The sequence below is a fragment of the Amphiura filiformis genome, chromosome 9, assembly GCF_039555335.1.
Source record: "Amphiura filiformis chromosome 9, Afil_fr2py, whole genome shotgun sequence".
Lineage (NCBI taxonomy): Eukaryota > Metazoa > Echinodermata > Ophiuroidea > Amphilepidida > Amphiuridae > Amphiura > Amphiura filiformis.
Window position 1 is genome coordinate 33,676,434 of NC_092636.1, and position 19,263 is coordinate 33,695,696.

The 19,263-nt window shown below is 35.8% G+C and overlaps 1 protein-coding gene across 1 annotated transcript in view; it reads right to left on the minus strand.

Moving 5' to 3' along the window:
• Positions 1 to 19,263, minus strand: part of LOC140160901 (uncharacterized) — a 115,385-nt gene that overhangs the window by 33,656 nt on the left and 62,466 nt on the right. The window contains 1 exon segment of the mRNA XM_072184236.1: positions 12,606 to 12,639. Coding sequence (XP_072040337.1) covers positions 12,606 to 12,639 — 34 coding nt within the window.

Below are 19,263 nucleotides of genomic sequence, written 5' to 3' on the forward strand. Positions count from 1 at the left end.
ACGTGCATTTTAACAGAATCTTTTTCCTTCAAATATTTCAATAGCAGCAGATTGAATAGTGAAATAAGTTGACAATTCTTATTCATGACTTAAGGGGGTACTACACCCCTGTGGTAAATTTGTGAAATTTGTTGTATTTTTCTCAAAAACTAAAAACACACTGGTAACAAAAGTTATGTATATTGTTGGAGCAAGGAATCCAATTACTTTACTGAAATTTCAGTGACTCAAGACAAGCGGTTCAGTATATATGATAGGAAATAAGGTACACCCTAGCGGTACCTCATTTCTTATCATAAATAACGAACCGCTTGTCTTGGGTCACTGAAATTCCAGTGTAGTAAACTGGATTCCTTGCCCCTATAAAATACATAACTTTTGTTTCCAGTGTGTTATTAGTTTTTGAGAAAAGTGCAAACATAGTCACAAATTTATCGAAGGGTGTAGTACCCCCTTAAGAACAAGATTTTGGATGTACAAAATGGATAGCTTTCATCGTTGATTTCAATCCATAAGAATTATACTAGTGGCAAAGGGCACAATGTAATTTGATTGAATTTGTTCAACAATAGAAGAGGAGCACGGAGTTCATAATGCACTATTAAAAACGATCTTTAAGTAGCAGATTAAAGTAGGTCAAGTTATTACAGGCGTTCTGAAAGTTACTGAAGTTTCAAAGAAGTTCCTAAGGGTTTCAAGCCTTTGTGTACTTTTTTTGTGTACTTTGTATGCCACAAAAGACAAGGGGTGAAAGCTGTAAAATATATGTAAATATGTTGGGGACACACCATTAGATATTATCGGGGAGGGGGAGGTTAGGGAGTTAGGGTCAGGCGGATTATTTTCTCACTTGTCTTTTTTCAATTTTAATGTATACCTTTATACAGAGTTGGGTAGGGATTATTTTTTACTCATCAGTAAGGCAATTTTTTTTTCATTTCACTATTAAATGGGCAAAGTTGTTGTTTTTTCGTCTACACTAGTGGGCAAAGTTTGAAAATGCAGTACTTGCTATAGATTACCATGGTAACCAAAATCTAAAACAATGGAATGAAAAATGTAGTCTGCACGTAATTTCACCAGCCAGGTCTATATAAATAAAGCTGTCAAAACCGGCACCCCAAACGTAGTTCTTGAACCCCAAGTTCAGAATGACATTTGATTATGTTGGGTACAAACAGTCATTTACTTCACAACTGATTTTTAAAGGTTACATTTTAATTTTTTGGATGGGGGGGCCTGGGGGGGTTGCTGAACTATGGCATACTGTATTCAATTTTGGTTGTGAATATGATTTCCGATTTGGTTGGCTAATATCAGAATATAGGCAATGATATGGGAATAGTTTTCATACCATGACCATTGACTCCAAATAGCAATCTTGCATGACTGATCTGAAGTCATACTATCATCGATACATTCTTCAAGGGTAATAAATATCATGGACCGTAGAAGCATTGAAAAATGAACATTGACATTAAACATAATGTAACATGTGTACCACACAGTATAATGATTGGTTGTTTGAGCTCACCTGTTTAAATACTTGGTTGATAACATTTCAAGCATGATATTAAAAGTTCTGTCAGCATTTTGAAACATTTTTGTGTGTGTGAAACTTCCCTGGTGAAAGTAAACCGCGTCTACTAAAATTTAAAACTAAAAGCTCAATACATTCGATTTTAGCTTCATAATAAGTGTATGTTCCGAAATTCGGCATGTTCGTCAAATAGTTCGACCGAAAAAAACCCGTTTCAAATAAGTACCAACATCCCTAACATTAATTATGATGGTGATCTGACAGAAGGATTTCACTTTTTTTGACACAAATGGTCATGCAATCTGATATTTTAATCATCGTATTGCAGTAGTCTCGTGCAGAGCCCTTAAGCATGCCCTGGTGTGCCATTTGTAGACATTTCGCCATCCATCAAATGGTTTCTTTCATTGTGATCGATAAAGCATTCAGACAGGATGGACGTGATTGAATGCTGGTATAAATGTTCACTCAACTTTACCTAATGGCAACACATAGCAACAAAAGAAGTGTTGTAGTCCCGGGTGTAGTCCCCTCCATCTACAAAATACATCAGTCATGGCATTGAACGTTTGACACTAATAATAGAACTATAAAACCACATCTATGCTTGCATTTTATCATCGTTTTTGTAGATTTCATGACCAGACAATCGGTGTCGTGACATGGTGTCATCAGTTGAAAACGTGCTCGTAGAGAACCAATTTTAAGCATTTTGAATCAATTTTCATATTCCCATTTGAAAATGATAAACTTTGATAAGTTTACAAAATATTATCAATGTTGCAATAACACCTGTTTGACATATGTAAAAACTTGACAATATTATTGTCGCCAAGTCGAAAACTTGAGTTAGTTGCCAAAAAAGGCGGGAGCATGAAGCCAATCTTTTCTTGAACATGATAATCATGAACATGAACACCTTTACTTCATTTTAAACAATTTATAAAATGAAAATGTTTGCGCCACGCGTCATAAATTCTGGTCAGGTTATTCCCCCGATGTGTCTGACAAATTGGATCCCTGGAGAAAAATGATCTTTTGTTGCAACAATTTGACAAAGAATTCATTTCCGAAGCATTATTTGGAAAACACAATGCAATACTAACCAAAATATCAACTATGTGAATTGGGACATAAATCCATGACCATTAACCTATGGGTCGTATAAAACGTGTGGTATTTTCTATTAACCTCATTTCTTTGCACGCCAAGTTGGTCTATAATTTTTGCCATTCCGTTTCTGTCATTACAAAGATAGCAGAAAGAAAGCACCATGACCCAGAAATGTAGTTACAAAGAGCTTCCTAACTTGTATCATTATAATATATATAGTATTAATTAACATTTTATCTATGTATAAACCACATCAGTCAAAATCAGTGCACTGAATAGAAGCCACAGCACTGGGAAGTGCATACATCCATAGATCATTTGATGCATCAGTACGAAAATGCACATGCTGACTTTGCTGTTATTATCAGAATTTCAGAAAGTATGTGGAAATGGCAAACTTGTGGGTAAAAAGAATAAAAACTGTTTTCTCATAGTATTCCTTTGTTTTATATATAAGAAAATCCCACATTAATCATTTGCAAGTTATTGAAAGTTTCATAAAACTCCGGGATCAACGATTTATGCATACCCTACACTACGGCTGGAAAGGAGACTAATCACACAAGAATTCAATGGGTTCCCAGTAGTTTCTTCTTATTACCCATTAACTATCATACAAAGTGACGCAATACTTCATTCTGGTGGTAATATATAGTGTTGTATTATTTTAAAGAAGAGAAATGTGTGTGTATCCATAATAATATTGTCTATGATGATTATACTAAAAGGGGATCGACTTTAAGGACCAAAAGCCCAAAGCTCCCTCCAATTAGAATGATTAGTTAGGCCTACTCAAGCTCAAGCCAGGTGGATCATGAAGATTTTCTTTCCAAGTCCATGGTCAGTTTTGTCGGTCAACTTAAGGTCAGCCACCGGCTAGACAAACTCCATCTGGTGAAGTTTGCTTACATTGTGATCAAGCGGAACAAGAGTGGCCAAACGATGTCTTCAATTACACACAAGTAGTCCTGTTCTAATTATTCATTAAACCACTAAAATATCTCATTATCCGTGTCAGGTACGACCGTACGACACAATACAAGCAATATTTATATCAATTTGCCCACCCCTGAGAAAACATACTTCCGGAGCCATCCATTATAAAGACTTATAAAGAAAATCCAAAATGACCTATTCAATTTCGCATTTTGGAGACTGACCATGCTCAAAGAAGATTTTTTATCTTTTTTTTGAGTTAGAAAATTTTATCAGAGCGAAAACCAGCATGACCCAGATACGAACATTGGGCTTTATTTTAACTTTAACATGGTTCATAAAATCTTGTTTTAAATCTGCATGACATGCGCAGATGAACTGATGAAGAAGTGATGAGAACGTCAAAACAATGCATAATGCAATCAAATGTTCTCATCTACTGAATTCAAAAGTTATGATGAAAGTGACATGAAATTTGTCATTTATAGCATGTCTCGGTATTCAACATGTTCAAATGTTATGTTTCACGCATCACTCAATTCGTTAAAAACCACACATATTTGGCAAACCTCTATCAAAACATCCAAACTCATCCATGAACGAAGAAATTCATAAGTACCCTGCAAAAATCTTGCATGAACTCAATCAAGTTCAGAAATCTTGCAAATTTATACCAAATGACATAAAGTGCATGACCGAAAAACAAGGGTCTAGACCTGTAGTGTGCATCATGTAACTTAATGACTTAAATGTGGTTTGAATTCATCACCATCATGTTCACGCCAACGATTTAATGAAGCATTAAATAGGTATCCACACAACTGCAAATTAGGTATTGGAAAAATGTGCCGATAAATCTCGCTTTATCATGCTCATTTAAAACCCTTAGTTTTATATAAACAGTGTCATTTACTGTCAAAATGAAACAGCCGGTTGCATGAAAAAGAAGATACATTTTGAAAATGACTTGAGACTACAAAGACCTCGGAATAATACATGAACAAATGAAATTAATCATATATTTATTCTATGATCATTTAAAACATTTACTTACGTCGGATCCATAGGTCTACAATAATCCATGGTAAAATTATCCAACGTGCGTTTTTCCTTTTACAAAAGTTACACCATTAGAAGACAACTTCGTCAAGCAGTAAATTTGTTCTGTTGCTGATTGGAGTGCTTGCTAAGCAACTTTGATACAGCTCTAGTACAAACCATTAAACCATATCCCGGATTATACAAAACAATTCATTTTCTCCAAATAATTAATAATCTTGACGTTGATGGACAATCCCATTTGAATACGCCTCTGCTTTTAAACATGTACAAATGGATTCCATGCATTACAAATTTTACTTAAAAAGAATGACCATTAAAAGTAGGTGACTTGAGAATAATTGTTAGCGATAAATTCCTAACAAAATTGCTATTAAAATGGCACAATGTGGCGAAAAAGCAACAAAATAATGAAAATTTGTAGGAATTAAGTGGGATTTAATATGGCATTGTTTGTTGGTGAAATCCGAATAAAACAAAAGTAGCCAGAAGGTTAACATTCTTGTTAAGTTGTTGCTGGTAGATAAAACACAAGAAATCGTGTCATTATCAAAAGGACCAGCGATCAAGATTTGACCAATGAACAGGATCGTTTTATTGTTGCATTTTATAATTTAGAAAGAACAATCCACTTCATTTGCCAAAAGTGAATCGCAGGGTTCGCAGGTTTTTGCCGCAGGTGGAAAAAACCGCGGTTTTAACCGCGGTTTTAACCACTTGGCAAAAACAGTTTTTGCCAGTTTTTGCCGGCAAAAATGGCAAAAACTAAAAAAGTGATTTATAGTTCAGTTTTTTCATCTCAAAACAAATTATTAAGTTACAAAAATAAGTTCCTGAGTGTAACAAGGCCAGATTTTGTAATTATAAGCAATATATTAAGAAATTAAAGGCATGCGTTTTCATTGCTCAAGTGCATTTAACCGAAATGTGGAATGTATCAAATTCAAAACTTTTTCATTTCAAGGACTTGACGAGACAAAAAATATGTTGAATGATTCATTAAAAGTTGTGTGTTACTGTTTATGAGCTTTCTGTGCCACTTGTTAATATTTGAGTGACTATATGTGAGTTTTTGCCATTTTTGCCATTTTGCCGGTTTAAACCAGGCAAAAACAGTTTTTGCCAGGTTTTGCCACTTTGCCGGCAAAAACAGGTTTTTGCCGGCAAAAACCGAACCCTGGTGAATCGCCAACTTCTACAGCGACTATAGAGCTGGAGTGATTTTTTTCTAGCTGCTATTGTTACTTCTTCGTTTAATCGGGTTGTATGAAAGGAATATCCGACACCATTTTAAAAGTTCAGAAATATTACTGTGAGTTTGCGCGACGTTAGTAATTTGTCAAATTTGTCTTCAAGATTAAGAACTCCATCAAAATCAAAATTCAACACCTGTGATTGCATCTGCCATAAAAACAAGAAAATAAATTATTTCGAATCGGGAAGTAAACATGTTTTGTAACAATGACGTTATATACGAGCGTCTTGGAGGTTCTCTATTATGACCAGGGAAGTGTAACTAGGACAGATGTAAAGAAGATATTACTATAGAGAATGGTGGGGTGGGATAGGATCAGATGTGATGGCTTAGGTTAAGACAGGACAGGATGGGAGAGGAAGAGAGAGATGGGATTCGTGGGAAGAGCCCGGTGCCAGAGCAGAGGGGTGGAAAATACAAGAGAGGAGAGGAGAGGGCAGGGTATTGGAAAAGCAAGGATATATAGGACAGGATAGCATAGGATATGATAGGATAGGATAGGATAGGATAGCATAGCATAGCATAGGATAGGATAGCATAGCAGAGGATATGATAGTATAGGATAGGATATAGCATAGGATAGCATAGCATAGGATAGCATAGCATATAGCATAGCATATGATAGGATAGCATAGCATAGCATAGCATATGATAGGATAGGATAGGATAGGATAGGATAGGATAGTATAGCAGAGGATATGATGGTATAGGATGGGATAGCATAGCATGGGATAGCATAGCATGGGATAGCATAGCATATAGCATGGGATAGCATAGCATATGGCATGGGATGGGATAGCATGAATGGGATAGCATGGGATGGGATGGGATGGGATGGGATAGCATGGGATGGCATGGCATGGCATGGGATGGGATAACATGGGATGGGATGGGATGGGATGGCATATGGGATAAGATGGCATGGGATAGGAAAGGATGGGATGGCATGGCATGGGATGGCATGGGATGGGATGGCATGAATGGCATGGGATGGGATGTGATGGGATAGCATGCATGGCATGCATAGCATGGCATGGCATGGGATGGCATGGCATGGCATGGCATGGGATGGGATGGGATGGGATGGGATGGGATGGGATGGGATGGCATGGGATGGGATGGTATGGGATGTGATGGCATGGGATGGCATGGTTATGGGATGGGATGGGATGGCATGGGATGGCATGGGATGGGATGGCATGGGATGGGATGGCATGGGATGGGATGGCATGGCATGGGATGGCATGGCATGCATGGGATGGGATGGCATGGCATGGGATGGGATAGCATGGCATGGGATGGGATAGCATTGGATGTGATGTGATGGCATAGCATGGGATAGCATGCATAGCATGGGATGGGATAGCATGGGATGGGATAGGATGGCATGGGATAGCATGGGATGGGATAGCATAGGCTGGGATGGGATAGCATAGGATAGGATAGCATAGGATTGCATAGGATAGGATAGCATAGGATAGCATAGCATAACATAGCATAGCATAGCATAGGATAGCATAGCATAGCATAGCATAGCATAACACATCTTTAGAACCGTCATTTCTTAGAGTGTATATAGGTGCAAAAATTGTATGTTTTCACTCTACGAATTTATTACACCTATCCGCATACAATTTTAAGTCAGCTCCCCTTTTTGTCATCATTATATGTTTCATGTTTTTATGACCTGTACAAAGTTTGAGTTAATAAACATGATATATCATGATAATCCTACGTAAATTATTATTTCATTGAGATTAATGACTCAAACATTGGCATTAAACTAACGCTGAGTGTAATCCATACAAATATCCAGTCCTTTTGTACCTTTGAACCTGTCAGAATGATGCAGGGTCCTTTTCAAACACATTTCATCGGAATTTTAAGCTGAAACAAACAAGTTCTGGGTGAAAAATTGTCAACAAGTTAAGCCCATGTAATCCAAAGGGGGATAATCGGATTGCAATTACGTGTAATTAATTCGACCTTCTTATTTCATTCAATAGAACAATTCGTACGTGTATTGAATTGAAACACTATGGTATCTCAAAAACAAATTGCCGGGACAAATTGTCATAAAGCATATGATGAATAGATATTATTTACCGATGGGTTCAAGATGAATCTTTTCAATAACCGCAGGTATTAGTCATTTTAGGGTTAAAATTCTTCGCGACATTAAGTTAAGGGGGTACTACACTCCTGTGGTCAATTTGTGACTATTTTTGCATTTTTCTCAAAAAATAATAACACACTGGTAACAAAAGTTATGTATATTATTGGGGCAAGAAATCCAATTACTACACTGAAATTTCAGTGACTCAAGACAAGCGGTTCAGTATATAAGATAGGAAATGAGGTACATCCTAGCGGTACCTTATTTCTTATCATAAATAACAAACCGCTTGTCTTGGGTCACTGAAATTCCAGTGTAGTAATTGGATTCCTTGCCCCAATAATATACATAATTTTTGTTACCACTGTGTTATTAGTTTTTGAGAAAAATGCAAAAATAGACACACACTTATCGAGGGGTGTAGTACCCCCTTAATCTTGTTGTTTATACTCACTTTTTACAAACCTTCATTGTAAGAAGTGACAAAAATATTTATTTTGCATATTTGTTTTGCTGTTTGTTTGCTTTGATTTTGAATTAGAATATTTATCCAATCGAATCCTCTTCACACAAAAAATTAAAAGTAGTTGAGCCTGGTAAAGGCTATGTTTGTTTATTGTATGTTTGCTTATTTGTTTGTTTGTTTATTTATTTGTTTGATCGTTTGTTTTCAACGACTGCTGTTAATGCACTGCAAAAATATTTTACTCAACACTTGAGTAAAAAGGTCACAGCTCAATAGTTGAGTAAATAATAACTCTATATTGAGCTCATTTAGGTCACAACTCAACAAATTAGTAAAAATTACTCAATGTCAAATGAGTAAAAATTACTCAAATTTGAGTAATTTTTACTCATTTGTTGAGTCGTGACCTAAATAAGCTCAATGTTGAGTAATTTTTTACTCAACTGTTGAGCTGTGACCTTTTTATTCAGTGTTGAGTAAAATATTTTTTAGAGTGTGAGGAATCCTTCCATACATCATTACAATGGTATGTAGAAATACACATCTCACAGCACTTGGTAGAAATAGGAGTCATTCACCTGTTTACCTGTTGATTACTTAAGTTCAAGGTACTAATAAATCCAAAATTAATTGACTAAAATTCATATTTATTAGAGTTAAAAAATAATATCAACGGAAAAATTCCAATTGTTATACTGTTTTGAACAAGGACAAGTTAATTACAAATTTTGTTTTTTGCCATGGATTACACTGTTGTTTGGTACATTTTAAAAACACCTTTTTATTTTTGCTGAAACACTATCCTTTTTTTTTTTTTTTTTTTTTGTTAATTGAGTTATTGGGTGAAATCTGTCCAGAAAAAATGCAACTGATACATTGATTACAGATACGTGATGTATAGAAAGTAGAGCCCGGAATAATATTAATGAAATTTTGTTTTGTTTTAACATGTTAGTGGAGCAATAACTGCAAAATAGTTGAAATAAATATGTGTTGATGCATTTGCAATGGATATTTATCAATTCCAGCGAAAGGGTTCTGTTTCGACATATCCCATATGATTAGTCGATAGTCCGAAGGGTAATTAGTCCGAAAGCCCAATAACAAAGTTATACACCCTAATCCGTGACTCTAATCCTAGCTTAAACGTCACCTTAACCCTAACTTATAAGCCTAATCCTAACCCTAAACATAACCCCAACCCTAACCCAAAACACAACCCTGACACAATCCTAATCCTAACCCTAACCCTAATCTAACCATGCATAGCCCTAACACGATGCTAATCCTAACCATATAACCATCCCCCTAACCATAACCTAAAATGCCCTATAAACCCTAACTTGAACCCTTTTCGGACTATAAATGGGTTGTTCCGATAATTGCATACCAATTTATGGTGACATCTATGTTTGTACACCCATAGAACATTAGAAAAACCTTTGAATGCGTTGGGTACAAAAACTTATTCACCATAAACTTCAGGTTAACTTTTCGGGAATCATTTGCTGAATATGGTTTTTTTTTCAAAAGCCGGTACCAATGATCATGACATTATAAATGAGACCACATTAGTTCATGGCGTATGCCCAATGTAAATAATTCTATACAAATTATTGTTAAATCTACCAACTTTGAACTTTAACACGTCTTTGAACGACAAAATACAATATTTGTCGAGAAAATGCAACCGATGCATTGATTAACGTTCTTTGCTTAGAGCCTATTCTTAATGACTTTTTGTTAATTGAGTTATTCGGCGAAGTGACGTTGATGGAATATGAACTCCATCGTATTTTACAGACACTATAGTACAAAGTCACACTAAGGTCACTCATTGTCAACAAAAATAGACAACTTTTGATACAAAAATGAGGTAGTCACACGAAATATACCAGAATGGAGTCGAAATTGACATTGCTATAGTATACATAGTATAGTAAAAGCTATGAAGTGAGCTACCTTTGAACTTCAACTTGTTGCTATAGAACTGGGGTGGATACAACGTTTCCGATTGTCGTAGAAGAGCCTTAAGGGTTTTTCTTCCAGCATTTTCAGGTGTCTTTAAGAGTCCAATCAAATTTGGTTATTGGTAAAAAAAAAAAAAAGATCGAGTTTTTATTCATGAGTTTTATCACTTTACAAACAGGTATATATAGTGCTACTTAATTATAAGTATATCGTCAACATACATTATGCCTTGATCTCGATGCGTTACAAAATAGCTTTGTGCAAAATAATGCTAACATAAACAATAAATTATATAAGATGGGAAACATTTTAGGCCCATATTGAAGACGCCAGACAATTATGACATTTTCTTCTCACGGGGAATTCAAAACAAAATGAAAGAATGAAAATATTAGAAACATTACTCCCATATGACTCAAGCATAGAATCAGAATAGGTCATAAAAACATCTTTGAATGTTTAGAATAATTCGTTGATGATGTCTCACGGTCTTTTTTTTTTTTTTGGCTAAAACGAAAACAAAATTGTAGTGAATAAATTGTTACGCTGCACATAAGTAGGTCAACTGAGGACCGAAACACAAAACCTGAACCACGGACATTAGTTATAACTATCAAATTGTTGACATCAATCGATTTTACAGTACCTAGTCAATCAGGGATTGAACCTATAACCATAGAGAAGGAATCACTTTAGGCCTGGCAAAGTCGATTTTGAGTTTCCCGTCGCCCGCCCGCACTTCATTTTCGCGGCCGCACTTGAATTCATTATTGTGATATTCAAAAAAATAAAATAATAAAATTAAAAAAAAAAAAAAAAAAAAAATTTTTTTTTTTTTGCGATTTCTTTTTTGCGGATTAGGACCTGACGCCAAGTGATGCAATCATTCATGATTGATTTTAAAAAAAATTGAAAAAAAAAAATTACCAAAAAATTACAATTTTGTATCCAAAAGGGGCAGATTTGAAACTTGTGTTCACTGCATTGTCTATTCAAGATCTAAAAATGCATTGGTTTTGTATACATTTCTATATCTTTAATAGATTCTGAAGTGAACACAAGTTACAAATCTGCCCCTTTTGGATACAAAATTGTAATTTTTTGGTAATTTTTTTCCCCAATTTTTTAAATCGATCATGAACGATTGCAGCACTTTGCGTTAGGTCCAGGGACTCTCCAAACCCACTAAAAAATTGTAAAAAATCGCAAAAAAAAGAAGAAAGAAATCGCAAATAACGCAACTGCAGATTCCTAGCAGCCCTATTATAGCCTAGATCATGTAGACCCGGTTCCCAACAAGAAAATGACTTGCATGGTAAATGTTGATGCTGCAGCCCTTCTCCACATTATTTACTGGAAGACCAATCCTGTCACTGCAGGCTAGAACTGGATAATTACGTACTTAAATCGCAAAAAAATTATAATAAATAAGTTCAAAAGAATTGCATTACTATATATTTTGACCTTGCAGCCTCTTAGTAAGTTTATACAGGTACTTTTAAATCTCACTCAAGGGCTAAACTTCTTTGAGTGAGTGAGCGGTAAATAACAACACGTTTTACACTCGCGCTTGGTCATATAATGAAAGTCACAAAAATAATGAATAATGAATAATGAAAAAGTTACCTCACTTGTTTTCAAAAATTATGTGACGGGAAACTCAAAATCGACTTTGCCAGGCCTTAACGCAATTTTAGGGTTTTTTTTTTTGGGGGGGGGTATTTTTAGGTATGTGAGATGTTGGTGTCCATGTTTTATCGGAGACCTGGTTTGACTGTCATACCCACGCACCCCCCCCCCCCCCCTCTGAACCACCAACACACCCCCTTGTACTTGATCTTCCAGGGTCTATGCTGAAACAAACACTCCCATCACACCCAACTGCCCTACCAACCCCATACACCCTACACACAATCATCCTACAAAATACACATGTGACATCACCCGTACCCCGGACCCGTACCCATCCGCCACATCCACACATCACCCCATCACCAGCACGTCACACCAATGGACTTCAGAAATAGGTATGTAAACTAATCATGATATTTCGTTATTTTAAATTCCTCTATTCTAAAACATGAATAAATACTGTTTTCTTAGAAGTTGGTGCAAAATACAATGAGTACAAAATAATGATCTTACTTACCTCAGGTTGGACAAGACATCCAGAAGCTTGAGACCTGGAACAAAAGAAGATTCCAAAGAACGGAACGTGAGTAATATCTCGAATGATGATATACCATCTCCATCATCCAATCATTATTTAAAGATATTCCATCAAATTAGAAAAAGGCACTTTGGTTTTTAAAAGGCATCATATTTTTATATAGCACCAACATGTTACTCCATTCAGAGCTAGAGTTCAAATGGTGCCTCTGTGCACTATGTCGAGGCACGCGCTTCTATAAGAAATTGTCCATAGGAACGCTGATCATGCTGATAGGCTACCAAGGAAAGCCCTGCTATTTAACCCCGGACCCATTGTGGCATGATAATTGATTTTGAACTTGTCGTAAAGAGACTTGTATCAATTTGATAGCAAGCTTGGTAGAACCATGGAAATAGAATTGACTCTAAAGTAGACTTTTAATGTCTATAAATTTATTTAGGAATGATGCTTATTTACACTGACACATAATTTTGTGTTCAACAAACTATAAAAGGTATTGTAGTGTACACTGTATATACATGAACTGCGCCGATTATTTTAATCAAATTCCTTTCTTACCAAATGCTTAAATATATTTGCATTGTGTACGTTTTATAAAATATCAAACCGGTTAAGGAACACACATGCTGACATGCACTAAATTATGCATCTATTAGTTGTTATTTGGCCACGCCCACGTAATTAGGGAATATCCCCGTCCGATGAAGTTGAAACAGACCACAGATCTCGAAATTCCAAGATCTGTGGAAGCTTGTGGATGTGGACAGACAAGATTCAGAGGCCAATGGGACTAGCCCTTTATGCGTCAGTGTTTTAGTTTGTATGTTCATGTTTCTAATATGTTTGTTTTCTTTCTTTTTTTCACTAGAGTTCCTTCATTATTTATAATTAAAGATAAGACAGTCGAAATGTTTCTTCAATAAAGACAAGAAAATAATTCTAGCTTATGCTAGCCGATTTTCAAGAAAACGGCCCTTCGGGTCTTTGGCGAAACACTGACTGATACTGTCATTCAGTTGGTAATACCTGTGTTCATTATCGAAGAATGAAGCCTCAAATCTAAAGTGTCTAAAGTGACATGAATCGGGCGGGCAACTAACAACCATGTCTTGAGGGCACGTGACCTGTTAATGCCACTGGTAGTAAATGAGAATTGCATATGAAGACCTGCGTACCCTTAAGCAAGGAATCGTATGCGGGTTTAACAGTCAGTGAGATCAAAATGTGTTCTTGAAAGATGTGGACAATGGATCTTTTCAGTGCGGATATCTAGAAAATGGTTTCGCGTGAAAGATGTGTCTGTGTATGTGATGAGAAGGGACCTATCATCACCGTGATACCTGGTATCGTAGGACATTCGTACGTTTAAATATCCGGAGGCCTCAGTTTCGGAAAACGAAAGTCAGAAGTCAAAGCATGGTCAAAGGAGGGGTTGATCATTACCTCTTTTGGCTAAATCTTGTAAATCAAGAGAATGTTTCTCTCTTTTCTCTTCATACAGCTTCATACAGGCATCCATGCTTGTAAGCTGTTAAGGTTGGCCGGCTTTAGCATTTTAGCAGGACCCACATGCCCAAGCGCGTGTCCGCATATAGACCGACTTGTTAAACAAACGAATGTATGATTTCTTCCATTTTTTTTCAATTAAAGCCATCAACTTGAAAGATATCAGTTCACATTTATTACTATCGTTTTTGTACAATAGCCAGCTTTGCATATAAAAAGAGATTGACTTGTTGAAATGGTGTAATTTCTTTTAATTATCAAAATTATTCATTCGGTATCAATTGTGCATTTCACACATTGTTCAATTTGAGGCTACTGACCGGAAGTATTGACCCTATGATTTATTCCATAGTATGTCTTTCATAGCCTGAGTTCCGAATTACATGTATAAATCTGAAATCACGACTTTCATGACTATAATTGTCTGTGCTCAAATCGTAGTTAAGGGCGTAGACAGCCAAATAACTTCTCCATTTAAGTGGCATTTTCTACCACGCGTGACAATATTTTTAACTTTTTTACGCCATCCCTGCATTATTTAAGGACTGAAATTTTATTTTAGCTTCAATTTTGGTGAACTTTATAGATTCAGTTTTTTTATTAAAAAATGTTGAAAACCGACGCCGCTATTTTAACACCAAAACTAGCATTAAAACTTGTTCCGTTAGCAATAATTCGGACAGGACAGATTTGTATAATTTCATATCTATTTTAGTCATTAATAGGTTAGCATCTTTCATTTAAATCAGAACATGCCAACCTCACGAAGAACATGGTCCCTAAGGACACCACATTGTCTCCAGTAGCCATACTTTTTGGGAACTCATCACCATTGCACCTTTCGCGCAGTGATTTGGTGTAATGCGCCCTTAATGCAATTAAGCAGTTGGTTGAAAAATGGAGGGCGCACTAATCGGTTTTGATCACTTGTTTGTGAGTGCACAGGAAAGACGAAAACACCGTGCAAACACGAAGGAGTACGTCTGTCAAGACCGAAAGAAGAATCAAAAGGACTGTTTTCACGCAAGTCTGTAATGTTTGATACCAGAATCGTATAAATAACCAAAAGTGTGTACAATTCAAGGTTCTGGAAGATTCGCGTGCCCGATAGGCCTACCCTTTACACTCACCCATGGAGGTGCAAATTTTGGCAAGTGAGATGATAGTAGGCCTACCACGAGTAGGACCTGATTTTTTTTTTGTAGCAACAGACCATATAATATTGCTCAATAAAGATGAACCGCGAAAATCAACCAAACCGCAAAACCCGATTTTTCCTCGGGTTTCGCGGTGGCGGACTTTCGCGGTTCATTTTTATTGAGCAATATTATAAATTATCTGTGACTTTAAATTGAGGTCCTATTCGTCGGACTAAACGCCTGGGCATGCAGTTTTATAAAGCACAGAGGGTACAGCGATGGAACGCATTCTCAATATGCTTCGTGGCAAAACAGTGCGAACCCCTGACAAAAAAGACTAACTATAGGCCTATGTCACTGAAATGTTTGCTCATCACCGTCACGTACTGGTAGACAATTTATTTAAGTTGACATCACGTGTTTTGTAGACCATTAAAGTTGAAATTATTTTGGGTTCCCGGTTCCCAAAAGCATAGGTTAACCTGTACGTTCTAAGTGAACACACCCATAGCACATAAAGAGGATGTATCATTTTTGGACAACCAAAAGTAAAGGGACAAGCCTGTCACGCTGCCCGTTTGGGGAATTCACCCTGGGTTAACTGGCTGCACAAACCCTAGTGCGAAAAACAAAATGAATTTGGTTCAGTTAAACTGACAATCCTAACCCACTAACCCTCTAGCCCTAACCCACTAACCCTAACCCATGCACTAGTAACCCACTAACCCTAACTACCCTAACCGTAATGTAACATGGTCAACAGTAACCTTAAGGGGGTACTACACCCCTGGCCAATTATGTGCCTATTTTTGCATTTTCTCAAAATTATAGCACATTGGTGACAAATAAGATATGTATATTTTAGGGCAAGGACTACAAGTACTGTACTGAAAATTCAGCAACTCAAAGCAAGTAGTTATTGATTTATTGATCAAATATTGGTTTTCCCTCATTTTCGACTGTAACTCCACTACTGTTGACTGTGCTGGAATAAAATTTCTAGTGCAGTAGTAGTTGTAGTCCTTGCCCCTATAATATACATATCTTGGTTGTCCCCAATGTGCTATAATTTTTGAGAAAAATGCAAAAATAGGCACAAAATTTGGCAGGGGTGTAGTACCCCCTTAATGTATTGCCCAACTGTCCAACAGCAACCTTAATGTAAAACAGAGGACGCTATTTACGACCGTATAATTTGTCCTTTAAATTGTATTTTTTTGATAATTTGTTGTCAAGATTTCAGGTTGAGAAGGCCTATATTTTCATCAGCAAGACTTCCAGATTTTGAGTGCGCACTATCTGATGCCATGCAATGAGCTTTTTATTTTTACATAAAGGTTAAACTTAATAATTATGATAATAAAAAGTATAAACAAAGAATTGCAATTAAAGCCATAATGTGATTTGCACCCTCAATTTTTCTTCGAATTACTACTTTTTGCATGATATTTGTAATGCCAGCCTGAAGTGCTTTTTAAATTACCGTGTTCACCGATCGAGTGATGGTTGACACGTTCCGTGTATGACGAGTAATTAATGACGTATATAAACTCTGTGTACTATTCGTATACGTCTTATTTATACGTCCTAGCTGCGTGAAGCTCCGATAAAATAACGATTGTTGAGCTATAATACACGCATTGACGATAATTATAGGCGCTGGAATCATAGCAATTTTCTTTGTTTTACCTCATTTTGTTAACTCGAAATTAAAACATAGAAGGGGACATAATGTTAGTAAAAATGTCTACTGTAATATTGTCAGTGGCCTAATACAGTGAGCTTTAGTGAGTCATGGTACAAAGTCAAGCTCCAAAGTAAATATAATTTTATATTATCTTAACTTATCAAAATTATATAACTCCTAAATACAAAATAATATTGATAACATGTCGAAGTTTCTGCGGTTATCATCTTCGAAGGCGCCATGTTTTATGTTTTGTTTTGTTTTTACTAATGAGTCTTGATCACATTATGATTATTAATATCAATAAGAAATGTGATTAATGTATAATAATTAGCACTAGTTGACAAGAACTTTTGATAAATTAACTAGGACGGTGTCATATGATAGATAATCTTTTTATGATTAATATATGTCATACATGCGAGACTATGCTTTACATAATAATAATAATAATAATAATAATAATAATAATAATAATAATAATAATAATAATAATAAACAAAAAAGACCTATGGGTTTTTGTCAAAATCAAAACTCCATCGAAAATTATTTTGTGAAGAAAAAAAAACAATAATGTGTATTTTTAAGCACAGAAGAACGATATAAAAAAAACAAAGAAAACAAACAAAAGACATCGTTTTCAAAGTGTCCTCCAATAATTTCTCCGATGTCCAAACTAATAACAGCAATGAGGGCGGTAATACATGGTATGAGCCAACGAGCAGAGATGCAGACCCGGGATGCAGACCAAGAGTGTGATACTGACGTGTACCTATATCTAATAAGTTTTACTCAGGATAAATATGAAAGGAAATCGCTAGTTTAATCTTAATATGAACTCAATATCACTTAGAATATTTTTGTAAGAGTAAAATATATAAACTACTTTTAAGCTTCAAAAACCTCCGTACCCACAAAATGTGATCGATCATTTTACCCTCTTGTAACTTTTTTTTGTTTTTTTGCTAAAGGCATGGACTTAGTGTCATTTTGGCCACTTTTTTGAGCGTTTTAGTGCACCATCAGATGAAAACAATCATGTTATGGGTTTGGTCTTGGTACACCCCCAAGTAAGAAAAGTGTTAATATTCATGTAATCAGTAAAACCCACACTAATAATATTAGTCTCAGCATAATTATGAATATGTATTATAATGCAAAAGTCGGAGATGTTCGCTCAATTTGAAAAATTAGTTACTACAATTGCCGAAATTTACGATCAGGTGTGGGACGCGATGGCAAGTTCATCAATGTTATTCTATCGAACTCAAACTACGTGACTGAGATGAATGACCGACCGAGCGTGTATATATTCCAACTACACATCGAGTAACTTTCGCAAGACCTCCTTTGGTCACTCATCTATTGTTAGAAATCTATTGTATTTTTTCTTGAAATCTGACTTTTCAACGAGGTCAACATTTGTTATGAAAGTTAACCGTATTTAGAAGAAATGCTGAAATAGGGTGTGATTTACAGCAAATTAATACATGTGTAATTTGGTGTTTGCCCATGGACGTTTGTGTTGAATGGAAATTCATAAAATTACGTCTTTTCACTGATTTTAGGAACCCAATCCTTTGGACCTTAATTGAAGCACCTTGAGCAATGATGCCAAATGCTATTTGCCCACAGTTAGAGTTTCAAAAAGGTTGAATTTACCACTTAGCCTATAGGATCCGATGCTGAAGATAACATTTATTGAAGATATGATTAGCTATCAGCAAATTTCACGAAGTTTCTTAAGGAATCAGATAGCAACGTTCGCACAGTATTTTTGTGGGACCTGACAGCACATCAGACAATCCAATACGAGGAATGTCCTTAATATGATATCAAATAAGTTTGATTTTTTAATTCGCGATTTAATACAAATTTTATGGAAATCATTAAAATTGATATTTTTTTATATATAAAAAGTGATATTTAACAGTCCTCGAAGCAAGCTTTATAAATTAAATGATATGTATAAGTTAAAGGATGTTAAGGTCTTTTCCTCCCAGCTACATACACTTTAAGTACATATCTTCAGTATGAAGTTTACTTCGAGGACTGTTAAATATCAAAAATAATAAGTTTTAATAATTTGCCATAAAATGTGTATAGCCGGCTGGCTTCAAAAGCGGCATCCCACTACAAGTTGCAACTATGTTCAGCACGTCGTTATAATATCATTCGTATGACGTAGCCCGTATGTTTTCCGGGGGTAAAGCATATAGACCCTGAAAAAAGAGGGTCTATGGGGTAAAGGGGCCAGGGTAACATTTTGACGAAAATTATCAAAATTTGCAAAAGGTCTAAA